General features: G+C 42.5%; 1 protein-coding gene across 2 annotated transcripts in view; it reads right to left on the minus strand.

The window, feature by feature from the left end:
- The window catches only part of TCTN2 (tectonic family member 2), a 30,458-nt gene extending 14,290 nt beyond the window's left edge, over positions 1-16,168 (minus strand). The window contains exons 1-11 of one of the 2 annotated variants that reach the window (XM_089894394.1): positions 15,820-16,168; positions 15,520-15,627; positions 15,010-15,086; positions 13,360-13,555; positions 10,505-10,605; positions 6,416-6,606; positions 5,770-5,896; positions 3,653-3,794; positions 2,298-2,363; positions 823-957; positions 506-583 (exon numbers count right to left, since the gene is read on the minus strand). In XM_089894394.1, coding sequence (XP_089750520.1) covers positions 506-583; positions 823-957; positions 2,298-2,363; positions 3,653-3,794; positions 5,770-5,896; positions 6,416-6,606; positions 10,505-10,605; positions 13,360-13,555; positions 15,010-15,086; positions 15,520-15,627; positions 15,820-16,120 — 1,522 coding nt within the window. In that variant the 5' untranslated portion in view covers positions 16,121-16,168. The remainder of the gene's footprint in view (positions 1-505; positions 584-822; positions 958-2,297; positions 2,364-3,652; positions 3,795-5,769; positions 5,897-6,415; positions 6,607-10,504; positions 10,606-13,359; positions 13,556-15,009; positions 15,087-15,519; positions 15,628-15,819) is intronic. The other variant, XM_022598054.3, reaches the window with a different exon arrangement.
- Between the last annotated feature and the right edge of the window lie 460 nt (positions 16,169-16,628).

The raw sequence follows: 16,628 nt of genomic DNA on the forward strand, positions 1-16,628 counted from the left end.
ACAGCACAGCCAAAAAAAAAAGAGAGGGGGAGGGAGGGATAAATTAGGAGTTTGAGATTAGCAGATACAAACTATTATATATATAATAGATAAAGAACAGGGACCTACTGTGTAGCACAGGGGACTATATTCAGTGTCTTGTGACAGACCATAATGGAAAAGAATATGAGGGGGAGTATATATAAATGTATATATAAATGTGTATAACTGGGTCACTTTGCTGTGCACCAGAAACTAACACAACATTGTAACTATACATCAATTAAAAAAAAAAAAAAGACCAGTAGCTAAAGAGAAAGGATGTTTTAGGTTTACAACAACTTGTTACAATATACACTTTATGTAAAAAATTAAGCTGTTATCAGGAAAAGAATACAGTCTCACAAAAGAAAAAACAGTCAGAGTCACAAACTGAAGTTGGAGCTATTTATAATCATCGTTATAGCACAGGAGTGTTGAACTAAAATATGTCTGTAAGATCAGTGACTGACATATACTATCTCACCTGGATTTCCAGACAATTCCTTTTCATTACCACTGTTATAGCTTAAAAATTTCACTGTAAATCTCTGTGTCATGATCCCTAGAAGTAAAACAAAATAAAAATATGTCACCACATCACTAGGAAAAGAAATTATCCCCCATGGTGTTTTCTTTACCTTATAATTGCATTTTGACATGCAAAAAAAATACTGTTTTCTGATTAAATCATAAATACAAATAAAAACAGGTCTGAATTAATCTGTTATAATTATGAAAATCATGAAGAAAGGAGAAAATATTTTAAACTGAAAGCATTCTCGCTGCCCTCCACCAAGTTACCTTTCTGGTGGGCATTAATTTTTGCCCTAATGATTTTGACATTTATTTCACTGATTGTATTATTATTCCATCTGAAAATATAATGTTCTTCCACATTCACATTCCTGGGGGCTGATCCAGTACTTAAAAGTGTTTCTGCAAAAAAAAAAAAAAAAAAAACAAGAATAGAATACTTTCATAAATTAAAGACCTAAAAAAAAGAAAATTAAAGACCTTCTTTGGGCTCAAGTTGGTGGTTTTCTCTGCTTGGGTGGCCTTCCCCCCACACCCCACCCCTGCCCTGCCTACCCAGTTCCCTTACACAGCAGGGTCACGACTTCCTCCAGAAGCCTTCCCCATTCCTCTGCCCAAGTCAGCATTAGCCACCTTCTCTACACCATCCTCACATCCTGAGTGAGCTCTGTCCTTTTCATTTCAGCATCCCTGGTCCCCGGCTCATAGCGTGATGCAGAGCACATGCTTGGAAGAATGTTTGTTAAATGAAAGATTACAGAATGTCAGCTTTTTAAGAGCAGGGGCCTGCTGTCTAGTTCACTAATATATTGTACTAATATCCAATGAAGTAAAGAATAAGTTCTAGAACTACAGCACGTTGAAAAGAACCACTAGTAGTATCCTTCATTAAAAACAAAAGTCCTGGAAATATCAGCCAAACTCTACATACCTTATTTGGCTGCTTCACAAATGCAAAGTTTAATGATCAGAAAAAGAAGAGCAAGCGAGAAGTGAAAATGCTAGGTCCTAAAGAACTTTTTTTTTTTTTTTTTTACTTTATTTATTTATTTATTTATGGCTGTGTTGGGTCTTCGTTGCTGCGCACGGGCTTTCTCTAGTTGCGGTGAGTGGGGGCTACTCTTCGTTGCGGTGCGCGGGCTTCCCATTGCAGTGGCTTTTCTCATTGTGGAGCACGGGCTCTAGGCACACGGGCTTCAGTAGTTGCGGCACGCAGGCTCAGTAGTTGTGGCTCACGGGCTCTAGGCGCACGGGCTTCAGTAGTTGCAGCACGCAGAATCAGTAGTTGTGCCTCACGGGCTCTAGAGCACAGGCTCAGTAGTTGTGGCACACGAGCTTAGTTGCTCCGCGGCATGTGGGATCTTCCCAGACCAGGGATCAAACCCATGTCCGCTGCATTGGCAGGCGGATTCTCAACCACTGCACCACCAGGGAAGTCCCTAAAGTACTCTTTAACTCTCTAAAAAACATCTAACAAAAGGCCCACAGGCCCTGAGAATGAGGAGGGACCGTGGAACCCACGTCATCCAGGACTGTGAAGGGTCTGGCTCAGGTCACAGATGTTACTCCAAAAAGCAAGACGGAACAAGGAACGAGCAAAACGGTAGTGGGATATCTTTCTAACGGTTGTGAACCTCCTAAAATTCTCACTAAAAGTGTATTTTACCCTGGGACTACATATTACTTGCAAGAAATGACATATATTCCCATAGAAATGATATAAAAGTGTAACATTAAAATACCTGTATTGGTGATGAATCTGTCTAGGTCAGTTGCTTCCTCATAGATTACTTTTGGTGTAACTATGCCTGAAAAGATACATAAATGAACTTCCACAGGAGTACATGACCTAACACAATCACATTTATCTATGAAAATGAAAGCTTGCCAAGCAAATATGGTAACTGTGCCCACCCTGTATGCCAACTACTCAGCTCCCCCCAACTCCCCAAACGCCATCAAATGGGAATCCCACCATTCTTGGCATCTAATTAGAACTGAGAAGGAGAATCTCAAAAGTCAGTGAAAATAATCTGGAGAGTCACTCTTGTATAAGAACCAATATGCAGCACACTGCTGGTTTGGAACGTAAAATGGTACAGTCACTGTAGAAACCAGCTTGGCAGCTCCTCAGAAAGTTAAATTACCCTGTGACTCAGCAATTCCGCTGCTAGGTATCTACCCAAGGCAAGTGAGAACGTATGTCCGCACAGACGCTTGAACACAAGTGTGCACAGCAGCATTATTCACGATAACCAATAGCTGGAAACAACCCAAATGTCCATCAACTAATAAATGGTAACAAAGTACAGCATATTTGTATGATGGAATATCATTTGGCCACATAAGGGAATGAGGTTTTTAGAAAAATGGTACAGATGAACCGGTCTGCAGGGCAGAAGTTGAGACACAGATGTAGAGAACAAACGTATGGACTCCAAGGGGTGAAAGCTGCGGCGGGGGCGGGGGGGATGGTGGTGTGCTGAAGTGGGCGATTGGGATTGACATGTATACACTGATGTGTATAAAATTGATGACTAATAAGAACCTGCTGTATAAAAAAATAAATAAATTTTTTTTTAAAAAAAGGAATGAGGCTTTGATCCGTGCTACAGTGCAGATGAATCTCAAAACCATGATGCTGAGTGAAAGAAGCCACTCACAAAAGGCCACGTACTGTATGAGTCCATTTATATGAAGCGTCCAGAACAGGCAAATCCACAGAGTGGCTGCCAGGGCTCAGTGTGGAGGGAGAAGGGGGAGAACTGTTACATGGGCGCAGGGTCTCCATCTGGGGCGATGAGAATGTTTCGGAACTAGGTAGAGGTGATGGCTGCACAACACTGGGCGTGTACTAAACGCCACTGAACGGTACACATTAAAATGGTTAATTCTGTGTTATGAGAATTTTAGCTCGATTTTTTAAAAAAAGAACAGATATGCAATATGCTGCCTTATGGAACTGAACTTTTTCCAAAGAAAACACCTTCCTCAGTTGGCAGGTGAAATGTTATTCTAAGTTGATCCAGTAGAAGTGAGATCAGAGTTTATCTCAACACTCAGGTCCATGCTCTTATTCTGAACGAACATCACTTACCTCCCATAGTACCATTCTTTACCTTCACGTTGGTGATTCTGTCTCGTTCTGGGTACACCTCCAGGCTAGTAACGCACTGAACGTCGAAATTCTGAAGGAAGGCCACCGGGGCATTCTGCATGCACTGCCCAGCCAGGGATACCTGAGGGCCAGGGGAAATCCCGACAGATTTACGACCTCCCTTCTAATCATAAAAAAGAGATCAGTGTTTTGTAAAAGTACTCTTTTTGCAGCCTGCTCCTACTGCTGGGTTAGCTTCAGCAAAGGCTAGGACATTGACTAACTGACCAACTTCAGTAAAATGTCTAGCTGACTTGCTACTCAAAGTCTGGAAGCCACTGGCTGAGGGGTCACAGTAAGTATAGTTGCTAAAGAAAATTCCCTGCTGTGTATCATTTACTTTGCAGAAACATGATTATACTCAATTTCATGTTCTCTCCCTCATCACAACCAGATTTTTGTTAAAACCATAAAAATGGATTCTGGGAATTCCCTGACAGTCCAGTGGTTTAGGACTCTGCGCTTTCACTGTTGAGGGCCTGGGTTCGATCCCTAGTCGGGGAACTAAGATCCCACAAGCCGAGCGGCAAGGCCAGAAATATAAATAAATAAAAATGGGGACTTCCTAGCGGTGCAGTGGTTAGGAATCCGCCAGCCAATGCAGGGGACACGAGTTCAAGCTCTGGTCCGGGAAAATCCCACATGCCGCAGAGCAACCAAGCCCGTGCGCCACAACTACTGAGCCTGCGCTCTAGGGCCCATGAGCCACAACTACTGAAGCCCACGTGCCACAACTACTGAAGCCCACGTGCCACAGCTACTGAAGCCCACGTGCCTAGAGCCCATGCTCCACAACAAAAGAAGCGACCGCAATGAGAAGCCTGCGCACCGCAATGAGAGAAGCCCCACTCACCACAACTAGAAAAGGCCCACGTGCAGCAACAAAGACCCAATACAGCCAAAAATAAATAAATACATTTTAAAACAAATAAATAAAAATAGATTCCTATGGATAGTAAAGAAAAATGGTTTAGCCTCCCATGTTTTCTTCCCATAAATATTTTCTCCTAATTTTGAGCTTTAAAAAAAAAAATAAAGATTTCACATAAAACTCTATAGTCTTAAAATATTTTTCAAAATTCTTTAATATTATATTAAATATTTAACACAACGTTGTAAGCCAAATATATTTCAATAAAAAATAAATAAATAAATAGGGCTTCCCTGGTGGCGCAGTGGTTTAGAGTCCACCTGCCGATATAGGGGACACGGGTTCGTGCCCCGGTCTGGGAAGATTCCACGTGCCGTGGAGCGGCTGGGCCTGTGAAACATGGCCGCTGAGCCTGTGCGTCTGGAGCCTGTGCTCCGCAACGGGAGAGGCCACAACAGTGAGAGGCCCGTGTACCGCAAAAAATAAATAAATAAATAAATAAATAAATAAATAAATAAAATTTTTAAAATATTTATAGCTTACTAGAAATTGGCTATTAAATTAATAGAAGTGAAAAACGACGGTTACTTCCATGGAAATTTCTAGAAAGTCTTTTGGCTTTATTTAGTAAGTTCACTCTGAGATTTAGCAAAGACAGATTAATTTAAGAGTGACTACTGGGGGCGCAGTGGTTAAGAATCCGCCTGCCAGTGCAGGGGACACAGGTTCGAGCCCTGGTCCAGGAAGATCCCCCATGCCACGGAGCAACTAAGCCCCTGCACCACAACTACTGAGCCTGCACTCTAGAGCCCACGAGCCACAACTACTGAAGCCCGTGTGCCTAGAGCCCGTGCTCCGCAACAAAAGAAGCCACCACAATGAGAAGCCCGCGCACCGCAACGAAGCGTAGCCCCCACTCGCCGTAACTAGAGAAAGCCCGCACGCAGCAACGAAGACCCAACACAGACAAAAATAAATTAATTAATTAAAAAATTTTTTTAAAAAGTGACTATTAAAAGGAAAAATAAAATCCAGAGGCCTTAAATATTTGAGTGCCTGAAAAATCCATAGGAGAAAAATAAGTAACTTAGGAAGTGATTTTTTTTTTAGAGTAATATGAGTTAAATTAACAAGAGGAAGGGGAAAACGAGAAAAGCCTCTAGCATATTAAAATTGAAATGATTACCTGCGGAATAGTAAAATATGCCTTATCTACAGTCATAACTGGATCTCCTTGTTTGTAACCAAAGTCTGATAAGTCTTTTAGATCAGTATGCAAATACATGTCAAAGGGAGCGTGTTGTCCAGAGGAACTGCAAATCAATGAGAGAAACCATCACTAATGTGCTAAAAACAATTCTTTTAAATTTTTTCTCTGTTTTTTTAATTATAAAAATAATATTTGTACTAAATGCCACTGAATTGTACACTTTAAAGTAGTTAATGGTTGATTTTATGTTCCATGAATTTTACTTCAATAATAATAATAAAGTTGTTGTAAAATTTCAACAAGACAGAAATGTAAAAGACAGAAAGTTAAAGTCCCCCATGAGCCCACCACTCTTTCCCCCAACCCAGAGAATCACTATTGACTATCTGTGGTATCAATCAATTTCTTTTCGATGATTCAATTGATTCAGTGACTCAATTTCTTTTCCAATTCTTTCAAATACTTAACACAATATAAACTTACTAACTGAAATCTAGAATTGAATCTAGAATGGAGGAATTGAAGCATGGAGCCTCTGGAGAGGTCCCGAGAAGGATGTGGCCCATATTCTAGGGTCACCTGGGCGCATGGCCCTCTCCTGGGCAGCCCCTTGGACACTTACACGGAACCGTGATAGAAGTACCCGAGGAAAGGCGAGTTGGCGAGCTGCACACACAGGAACGGAAACCAGTCGGGGACTCCACGTGCCGTCTGAACAGAGCAGAGCTGATCAAAGGGAGGATTAACGTCTCCTCCAAAAACACCAGGGAAACAGGACTCCCTGAACAGCGCTGTTAAATCTGATGAGCATTCCTGGAAAGAAGATGTAAAGGAGAAGTGAAAAGAGGAAAGTTTCCCCTGTGCCCGCCATCAGGATCTCCTGGCCAGTGTGATGAACACGCGGCTTGAGGCCAGCAGGACCCCCCCGTGGAAGCAGAAACAAACACAGCCTGCATCCAGGCTAAGGGTGCTTTGTGCTTTTTACAGGAAGTAAAATCATGCTAAAATTTTAGTCAGCGCCCTACAAGCCTCCAAGTCAGGAACCTCAAACCTTCAATGAAATCACATCTTAACTGGGGACCTAAGATATACCACACACACAAAAAAAACAAGATGGGAAAAAGAAAAGATAATATGGAATAGACAACAAATGGAGAATTTTCAGTTGTCATCACCATTCAAATCCCTAGCCCAGAGAAACCTAAGGACATTTAGAGTTAGGCCAGACAGTCCATATTCCATAAGAATCCTTGAAGCTCTCACTATTGTGATATCACGACCCAATTGATGTCAAGAAGTCACTTTATTCACGCTTTCATTTACTCATCTGTATTCTTCCTTGTTTCTCAAAGGACTGAGAGAGCTAAAAGTTAAATACGTTCTAAATCCCTTGTTTACTGAAGGTAGAAAAGTAAATGATCTGATTGTTTTAAACAAGGGCAATTCAAATTAAAAATTGATCATGTCTAAAGTGGTAGGTAAGTTGAAGCTGTCTGAAGATGTCACTGACCCAGAATCCTGAACGATTCCAGTGGTTGGTGCTATAAGTATACATATACACCATATATAACAAACATGAAGGAAATTAGAAATAGGGCACAGTGATGCACTCTGAAAGAAAGAGGGAGAGAATACATTTGACATTTCTGTTGATACCTGAACAGATTTATGATGTGCTGTATTTTTAAAATTAAACATGATTGTTATTATAAATACAATTGCTAGTATGAGTGCTCCAATATAGACCCTAAGCTTTCCTTTTCCGTTTTGTAAAACCAACCATGACATAAATAACTGCACTCATCCAAAAGTGGGAGTGACTGGGGTCCTCGTACATGTGCCTCTTTTGCATCTCTTATTCCCCTTCAATCTAAAATAAGGATTAAAAATATGTATTTGACCTGGGATTGGCCAATGGTTTCTTAGATATGACACCAAAAGCACAAGCAACAACAACAACAAAAAAAAGTGGGGTGGAGAGAGAAGGAACTGGATGAAGGTGGTCAAAAGGCATAAACTTCCAGTTATAAGATAAGTAAGTATTAAGGATGTAACTACAACATGAGAAATATAGTTAACATGCTGTAGGTTACATATGAACGTTGTTAAGACAGCAAATCCTAAGAGTTCTCATCACAAGGAAAATCTTTTTTCTATTTCTTTAATTTTGTATCTATAGGAGATGATGGATGTTCATCAAACTTATTATGATAATCACTTCATGATGTATATAAGTCAAATCATTATGCTGTACACCTTAAACTTGTACAGTGCTGGAGGTCAATTCTATCTAAATAAAACTGGAAGAAAAAAATGATAAACTGGACTTCATCAAATTAAAAAACTTTGGGGCTTCAAAGGACACCAACAAGAAAGTGGACAACCTACACAAGAGGAGAAGTTTTTTGCAAATCATATATCGGATAAGGGACTAGTAGCCAGAATGTATAGTGAACTCTTATAATTTAACAACAAAAAGACAATCCAATTGAAAAGTGGGCAAAGGGTCTCAACAGACATTTCTTCAGAGAAGATATACAAACAGCCATGAAAAGATGTTCAACATCATTTGCCACTGGAGAAATACAAACCAAAATCACAATGAAATACCACTTCACACACTCGAGGATGGCTATAATCAAGATTATTCTAACAGTTGTTGGTGACGATATGGAAAATTGCAACACTTATACACTGCTGATGGGAATGTGAAATGATGGAGCCGCTTTGAAAATCAGTTCCTCAAAAGGTTAAACATGCAGTTACCATATGACAAAGCAATTCCACTCCTAGGTAACATAACCAAGAGAAATGGGACTACACATCCAAACAAAAACTTGTATACAGATATTCAGAGAAGTATTATTCATAACAGCCAAAAAGTGAAAACAATCCAATGTCCACCACCTGATAAATGGGTTAAGCCCTATGTGATATATCCATTCAATGGAATATGATTCAGCCATAAAAAGGAATGAAGCACTGATGCATGCCACAACACGGGTGACCCTTGAAAGCATGACGCTAAGTGAAAGAAGCCAGACACAAGTCCTCCAGACAGACAGACTGTAGGATTCCATTTATATGCAATGTCCAGAAGAGGCAAACCCACAGAGACAGAAAGTAGATTAATAGGGGCCTGGGAAAACAAACTAGTGAATATAACAAAAAAGAAGCAGACTCACAGATGCAGAGAACAAACTAGTGGCTACCAGTGGGGAGAGGGAAGTGGGGAGGAGCAAGACAGGGGTAGCGGATGAAGAGGCACAAACTACTATACATAAAATAAATAAGCTACAAGGATATATTATACAGCACAGGGAATATAGCCAATATTTTATAATAACTATAAATGGAGCATAGCCTTTAAAAATTGTGAATCAGGGCTTCTCTGGTGGCGCAGTGGTTAAGAATCCGCCTGCCAACACAGGGGACACAGGTTCGAGCCCTGGCCCGGGAAGATCCCACATGCCGCAGAGCAACTAAGCACGTGCGCCACAACTACTGAGCCTGTGCTCTAGAGCCCGCGAGCCGCAACTACTGAAGCCCGCGTACCACAACTACTGAAGCCCGCACGCCTAGAGCCCGTGCTCCACAACAAGAGAAGCCACTGCAATGAGAAGCCCGCACACCGCAACAAAGAGTAGCCCCCGCTCACCGCAACTAGAGAAAAGCCCGCACACAGCAACGAAGACCCAACTCAGCCAAAAATAAATTAATTTTTAAAAAAATTTGTGAATCATTATGTTGTACACCTGAAACTTACATAATATTGTAAATCAACTACACCACAATAAATAACTAAACAAACTTAATTTCTAGTGAAAACTGAAAAAAAAAAAATAAGTGGCCTGGGGATGAGGGAAAGGAATGGGAGTGATTGCAAATGGACATGAGGTTTCTTTTTTGAGGGAGATGGAAATGTTCTAAAATTAGATTGTCATGACAGTTGTACAACCCTATAAATTTACTAAAAATCATTGAAAAAATATATTTTCTTTCCTTTTTATATTTTCTTAAAGGCTTCTAAATAAGACATTAAAACCATCCTCCCAGTATCATCACAATCAGGACTTTATCCAAAGAGATACATTTTTTTCATCCATAAACTAGGCTGAACAGGCTGGATAAGGAAATACTCAATTTCAGGACTTCCCTGGTGGTCCAGTGGTAAAGAATCCATCCTGCAACGCAAGGGACGTGGGTTCGATCCATGGTCGAGGAACTAAGATCCCACATGCCGTGAGGCAACTGAGCACCACAACTCACCCATGCACCACAACTACTGAGCCCATGCACCTCAACGAGAGAGCCCGTGTGTCCCAACTAAAAACCCGATGCAGCCAAAAAAAAAGAAAATACTCAATTTGAAAACAATGTGCAGCACAAAATACAATCTCAATTTTTTTTTGTTTTTTTTGATGTGGACCATTTTTAAAGTCTTTATTGAATTTGTTACAATATTGCTTTTGTTTTTATATTTTGGTTTCCTGGCCAAAAGGCATGTGGGATCTTAGCTCCCCAAACAGGAATCGAACCCGTACCCACTGCAATTGGAAGGCAAAGTCTTAACCACTGGACCGCCAGGGAAGTCCCCATTCGTTTTGTATTTTAAAAAGGTTTTAAAATGCTGTTGATGGGGAACTGTTGGTGCTCTTCACATGCCAGCCGGTACCATAGCTTTCGTGCCCAATAATCAGAAAGACCATACCTGGTCACAGCAGCAGCGAACGTCACAGGCCCCGGCTGTTAAATTACAAGGGCAAGGACCGAGGGGCTGATACACCTGGTTAGGAATAACAGTCACGTTCTCTGAAAAGTACAAACAACAGAGAAGTTCAGCAGTGAAACACTGACAAAACACTGCCACAGTTTTGACATTCAAAGAAAGCTGAATCGTTGTTTTACCAACCACCATTACCAATATTCCACATTAAAGAATCCCTGAAATGAGCTATGCATAGAGCATAACTGAGGCTTGTATCTACTCCTCCAACAAAAACCCAAATAGAAGAAAATACGCTAGTTATACGAATTAAAAAGAAGTCACAGTTGAACTTGAAAATAACCAAGTGACTAAAATTTACGAGTTAAGATAAATGTAATGCACTGCTTTTATTTTTCAGTACACTGAACGATCCCTTTCATAACACAGACTGATTTTAAGCATTTACTCCTTCAAATTCATTACCCCTTTCAGCAGATAAAACTGAAGCCATAGTGACATTTCAGACAGCTTATCAGGAAGCCATCTGACCACAAGATCACATTTATTTATGCTGCACGCTCAACCTCAAGTCCCACCACACTGTGAATCCAAATTTTCACATCCTGATTCTAGTTCACGTGTTTGGGAAATCAGTAATCTTTACATTGATTGGAAAAGGAATACATTATATCACGTTTCAGCCTCCTAACCGGGAATCCAGAGACTAATAGTTGGAAAACTACGTAGCGATTATTTGTTTAAACTCTATGTAACAGTCAACTTCAATGACACAACAGCTGAAGCATCTAAAGAACAACTATTATACATTCTATGCTATAAGGAATAAGAAGGTCCGAGTAACATACCGTGTCACAAGGGTAAGGGTCTGACCCTCAGTTTAATCAAACCCGTGTGACATAAGCAAGGCATTTTAGAATAGGGTTTTGCTATGTGATATATAGACAGATGTTTGTATATCTATCTATATGTCTCCCATGTTGTTTGCTACTTTCCTTGTTACCAGGCATACCACTTACCTCCTGGCTGTCCTTCCACCCTTTTTCTTGTTCTGAACTCTGTCTGACTGGGTACAAAATTTTTTATACCTTCGTGGGTCAGAGTGGACATCCCATAATTACCAATATACAGATACTCTAATTTTCCTAAGTTTGGCTATCTGTACAAAGACATTCCGAAATATTACCTAAATATAGTCAAGCATATTTTTTAAAAGAAAAAAAGTCACTGCCTTGAGTGATATAGCTACCATTAAGCCCTCCTGTCAGTTTTGGGTTTTTTTGTTTTTTGTGTTTTTTTGGCTGTACCGCACAGCTTGTGGGATCTTAGTTCCCCAAGCAAGGATGGGTGAGCCCCCTGCAGCGGAAGCACAGAGTCCTAACCACTGGACTGCCAGGGAAGTCCCCCTCCACAATTTCTTTATGCAAATATAAATATACATATTCTTATTCCATGCTATATGCACCCATCTGCACCTGCTTTTTGCACTTAGCAATACAGCTTGGAGATCTTTCCAAGCAAATACACTGAGGGCAGAACAGCCCACTGAATGTCATTACTGTAACTTATCTAATCCTTCTAAACTTCCAAAACCACAAGGAGGACCACAGTTACAGGATGTGATGTGCGAAATGGCACTGTGGGAGTCTCAAAGTGGCAGACCTTTGCTACTAAAGAGGAACACTTCTCCCTTCATCCCGGGTGACCATAAAGGTACGAGGTGCTAGCGTTTTTCGCAGGCAACAGGGGACATGGTGGTGGCACCTAGCGAAGTGGACCGATCAACATCAGCACACCTTTTGTCCTTAGGACACTGCCGTGATGTGAAAGGAAGAGCAACACAAAACCGTTTTCTCATGTCCAGAGATGTATGTGCACAACGATATTTGCTGTAGCACTAGTTACAGTATTCAAAGCTGGAAAACTTTTAATTAAATAAACAATGGTTATTTAGCAAATAAACAATGGTGTATCCACACAAGGGAATGCTATGCAGCTATTAAAAAGACTATAAGAATTACATTATATTAAAAAGAATAGAAAAAGAATGAGGAGAACTTACTTGCATTCCTATGAAAAATTTTCTAACTTATACTACTTTTTAAAGGTATAGAACAGCAAATTGTACATTATTATTGGGTTTGTTCTTAAAGAGAGGAAAATGTGCTCCTATAAGCATAATTAAGCAAGCTGCCTCTGGGAAAGGCAGCTGGCTGTCAAAAGCATTCACTGAAAATCTGCTGTTTTTCTATAAACTCATTCATCAGTCTCTCCCTTCCTTCTGTTTTGTTTTGAGATGGAGTCACAGGAATCAATAGAAGGAAAAACCTTTACTTTCTCCCAAAAAGTATTTAAAATGGCTTACAAAGATACAAACAGTAGATCAAAATACATCCTTTTTATTTTTTTATTTCTCTTTGGCTGTGCTTCAGCTTGTGGGATCTTAGGTCCCTGAGCAGGGATTGAACCCGGGCCTGTGGCAGTGAAAGCGCTGAGCCCTAACCACTGGACCACCAGGGAATTCCTAAGATACAATAAATCTTAACTAAAATAATACAAAGTGGAAAATTTTAAAATAAGAAAATTAAACAAAATGAAAATAAGTTTAGGAAAGCAAGACACTCTCATGATTGAAGCACACAAATTGCATGGCACACACAATCAAACAATGTTTGCAGGGACTTTCCTGGTGGTCCAGTGGTTGGGACTCCAAGCTTCCACTGCAGGGGGCACGGGTTCCATCCCTGGTCGGGGAACTAAGATCCCACATGCTACGTGGCGTGGCCAGAAAAAAAAATATGTTTGCAGTAAACGTTTTGATAGTCAGAGACTTTACTTGCCTGATGCATTTTGGGCCAGAGAGGAGTTGGCATAAATTTCCACTTGAACGAGTAGATGTGCTAAACAGGATGAATGGCGAGAGGCTGAAACCAGAAGAGTCTGGACAATACACGGGGCCTCCGGGAACGTATCTGTCTCATTAGACAAACAGGATGGCAGACCCCTCTTCAACCTCACAGTCACTTCCAAAGAATTCTGAAAGGAAAACATTGCTGTACTTTTTATAGTGACTCAAAATGGCATCTATAAGAACACATAACGGAAAGCGCAATCAGCCTCCGTTCATTTTACAAAAGAACCGTACATAAGAAAGACACCACTCTGCTCGATTCTACCCTGTAAACCTACAGCAATATGCAAGCCCTGATTCCTAACCCCCAACTGAACATAAAAGCAAGCAAGTTGTGGCTGCTTAGAGAAAGCTGAACACAGGTCTGATAAGGTAACTCAGTTTGTCTAGCACCTTTATCATCCTTCCAGCAGAAGATTAAACACACACAAAAAAGTCCATGAAAACAGGTCCTGGTTCCTGGGGTGCAAGCAAAGTTTGTCTTTCTCATCCTTTGTCTCTGGAGTTGATGCTATGCACATACTGGGCACTCAATAAAATATTCATTAAATGGAAAATATTTCATCTCTCCAGGCTTGAGTGTCCTTACACATAAGCTCAAGAGTTGGGTGAGATCAGTGGTTTATGAAGCTCTTTTGAGTCACAAATCCATTTGATAATCTGACGGAAGCTGGTAACGCTCTCACCAGAAAAAATGCACACACGCATAATTTTACACACAGTTTCAGAGGGTTCACAGGCTTCTTGAAACTCATCCAAGGACCCCTAAGAACCTCTGGGTTGGATGGACGACTATGAGATCTGATAGTCCACAGTTTCATGGTGGTTCCAAGCGCTCAGAAAGCTTTCTGTTTGCTTGTTTGCGATGCGCGGGATGTGGGATCTTAGTTCCTGGACAAGGGATCTAACCCGTGCCCCCTGTAGTGGAAGCACGGGAGTCTTAACCACTGGACTGCCAGGGAAGTCCCAAGAAAGCTCTGTCTTGTTCGATTAAGAGAACACTGCAGGGCTTCCCTGGTGGCGCAGGGGTTAAGAATCCACCTGCCAATGCAGGGGATATGGGTTCGATCCCTGGGCTGGGAAGATCCCACATGCCACGCAGCAACTAAGCCCGTGTGCCACAACTACTGAGCCTGCGCTCTAGAGCCCGCGAGCCACAACTACTGAGCCCGCGTGCCACAACTACTGAAGCCCGCGCACCACAACGAAGAGTAGCCCCAGCTCGCCGCAGCTAGAGAAAGCCAGCACACAGCAACGAAGACCCAACGCAGCCAAAGACAGACAGACAGACAGACAGATAGATAGATAGATAAATAAATAAATAAATGTGTGTTCTTAAAAAAAAAAAGAGAGAGAGAACACTGCAGGGGGAGTTCCCTGGCGCTCCAGTGGTTAGGCTTTCACTGCCATGGCCCCGGGTTCAATCAATCCCTGGTAGGGGAACTAAGATCCCGCAAGCTGCTCGTTGCAGCCAAAAAAAAAGAACAAAAAAAGAAGAGAGAGAGAGAACAACACTGCAGGAACACTAGATGTGGGCCTCCGCAAATGCTACCCAAACGGTTTTCACCTCTGGCCTTACCACAGTGGGGCTGACAGTCAAACTCCAGTCTCCGGTCTCATTGCTCAGCACTCCGCAGGCAGGAACTGGCAAGAATCCTACGGGAGAGAAGATCAGAATGCAAGGCACTATTGGCCAGCCACTAACAGGGTGCACTCTTGAGTCAGGAATCCCTTTCCAAGCCTAGGATTGGACCCTTTACAAGCTGTGTGACTTTGGACAAGTGACCACCTCTCTGAACTTCAGTGTCTTCATTTGTTAAACGAATTAAAAGGTATTACTGTTCGTATTAGGAAAATGAGGTGATGCATTTAAGTACAGCGGATAGCTCAGCGAAGGCTAACTAGTAAGATTTCAAGCTTTCTTTTACTGAACCTGTCCTTCGGTCCTCTGCTCCACAGCAGCCCGCCACCCCGACTTTGAAGTGGACTGCGGCAAGGGACCCAGGGGATGCCACCTGGCCAAGCTTCTTGGGCGGCCTGGACCTGACCCAACCTCCTCCCTCCCCACAGGAAGGGTCGGGCTCTTTACCCATCTCGTCCCGCAGCTGGGTCAGGGACACGGTCACATCCTCGGTGCCTCCAACCAGGGACGCGCTGACTGCAGGGCCGGACATGCGGATGACAGGTGGCATGAAAACTAGCGGGAAGAAAGGGACAAAATGGAGTTAATAGTTGCAGAGCCCCTGCCTACGCTGGGTGGTGGCTTCCTTTGGCGGGGTCTTCCGCAGCTCCCGGAGGAGTCCCAAATTTGGCCTCAAAAGCCTCGTCCCCTCCCTCAGCCCCGGTCCTGCAGGCCCGTGCCTGCAGGCCCGTGCCCCGCCTTACGCACCCAGGTCCCCCCACAGAGGCCTCAAGACGCTCTGCAGAAGAAGGAGCCTCAAGAGTAGAGGGACCGGCGGCGGCAAACGCATGCCTGGGGTCTCGCTGGGCCTGCACGGCAGGACCGCGCCCGGCTTAGAAGCCTGGAAGCGCGGGGACGCCAAAACGCGACCCGGTCTAACTGTCCGCCATCTTGTCAAGCGAACACCCGGAGCTATGGCAACCACCAATCGGTGGCCGGTCTGGCGGAGCGGCGCACCGTGATTGGGCCAGCAGCAGAGAGCGCCCACCCTCAAACCCAGCCGCCGCATCTCAGACCAGCCCACGGGCCTTAAGTTCTTCCGCCGCCTTCACTCCACGCAAAAGATCAAGAAAAAGTAGGAAAGCGCGTTCATTTTAAAAGCCAGAGTTCCTCCACCCTGCAGTTAATTCAATCAACCTGGAGTTAATGCAAGAGCGAGCCTGCAGACACTGGATTGTAAACAAGCAACTTAATAAACTTGATTTTTATGGTGATTTGGGGGGAGGGACAAAAAGGGGGTGAGGCTGCAGTGCTATAATTGTGTTGTTGAATTGTTTTTATTATTCTCCCAGTTTTTTGAAGGCTTTGTTTGTACCAGACAGAGCTCTCAGAACTCCGAAAGCAGGTCTTATCAAAGAACACACAAGAGGTTTTGCCCAGCATTAGGGAGATGCAAAAGCATCAAAATTCTGCCTGAAAAAAAATTCATTTTTATGTCGGTAGCCTCAAAGTATCTCAAGCGTTATTATAGTTCGGTAACTAAGGGTGCAGGCTCTGAGGTCGGACTGCCTGGTTTG

Source organism: Delphinapterus leucas, chromosome 14, assembly GCF_059928025.1.
Source record: "Delphinapterus leucas isolate spDelLeu-1000000601 "Yukka" chromosome 14, BTC_Dleu_Yukka2, whole genome shotgun sequence".
Classification (NCBI taxonomy): Eukaryota; Metazoa; Chordata; class Mammalia; order Artiodactyla; family Monodontidae; genus Delphinapterus; species Delphinapterus leucas.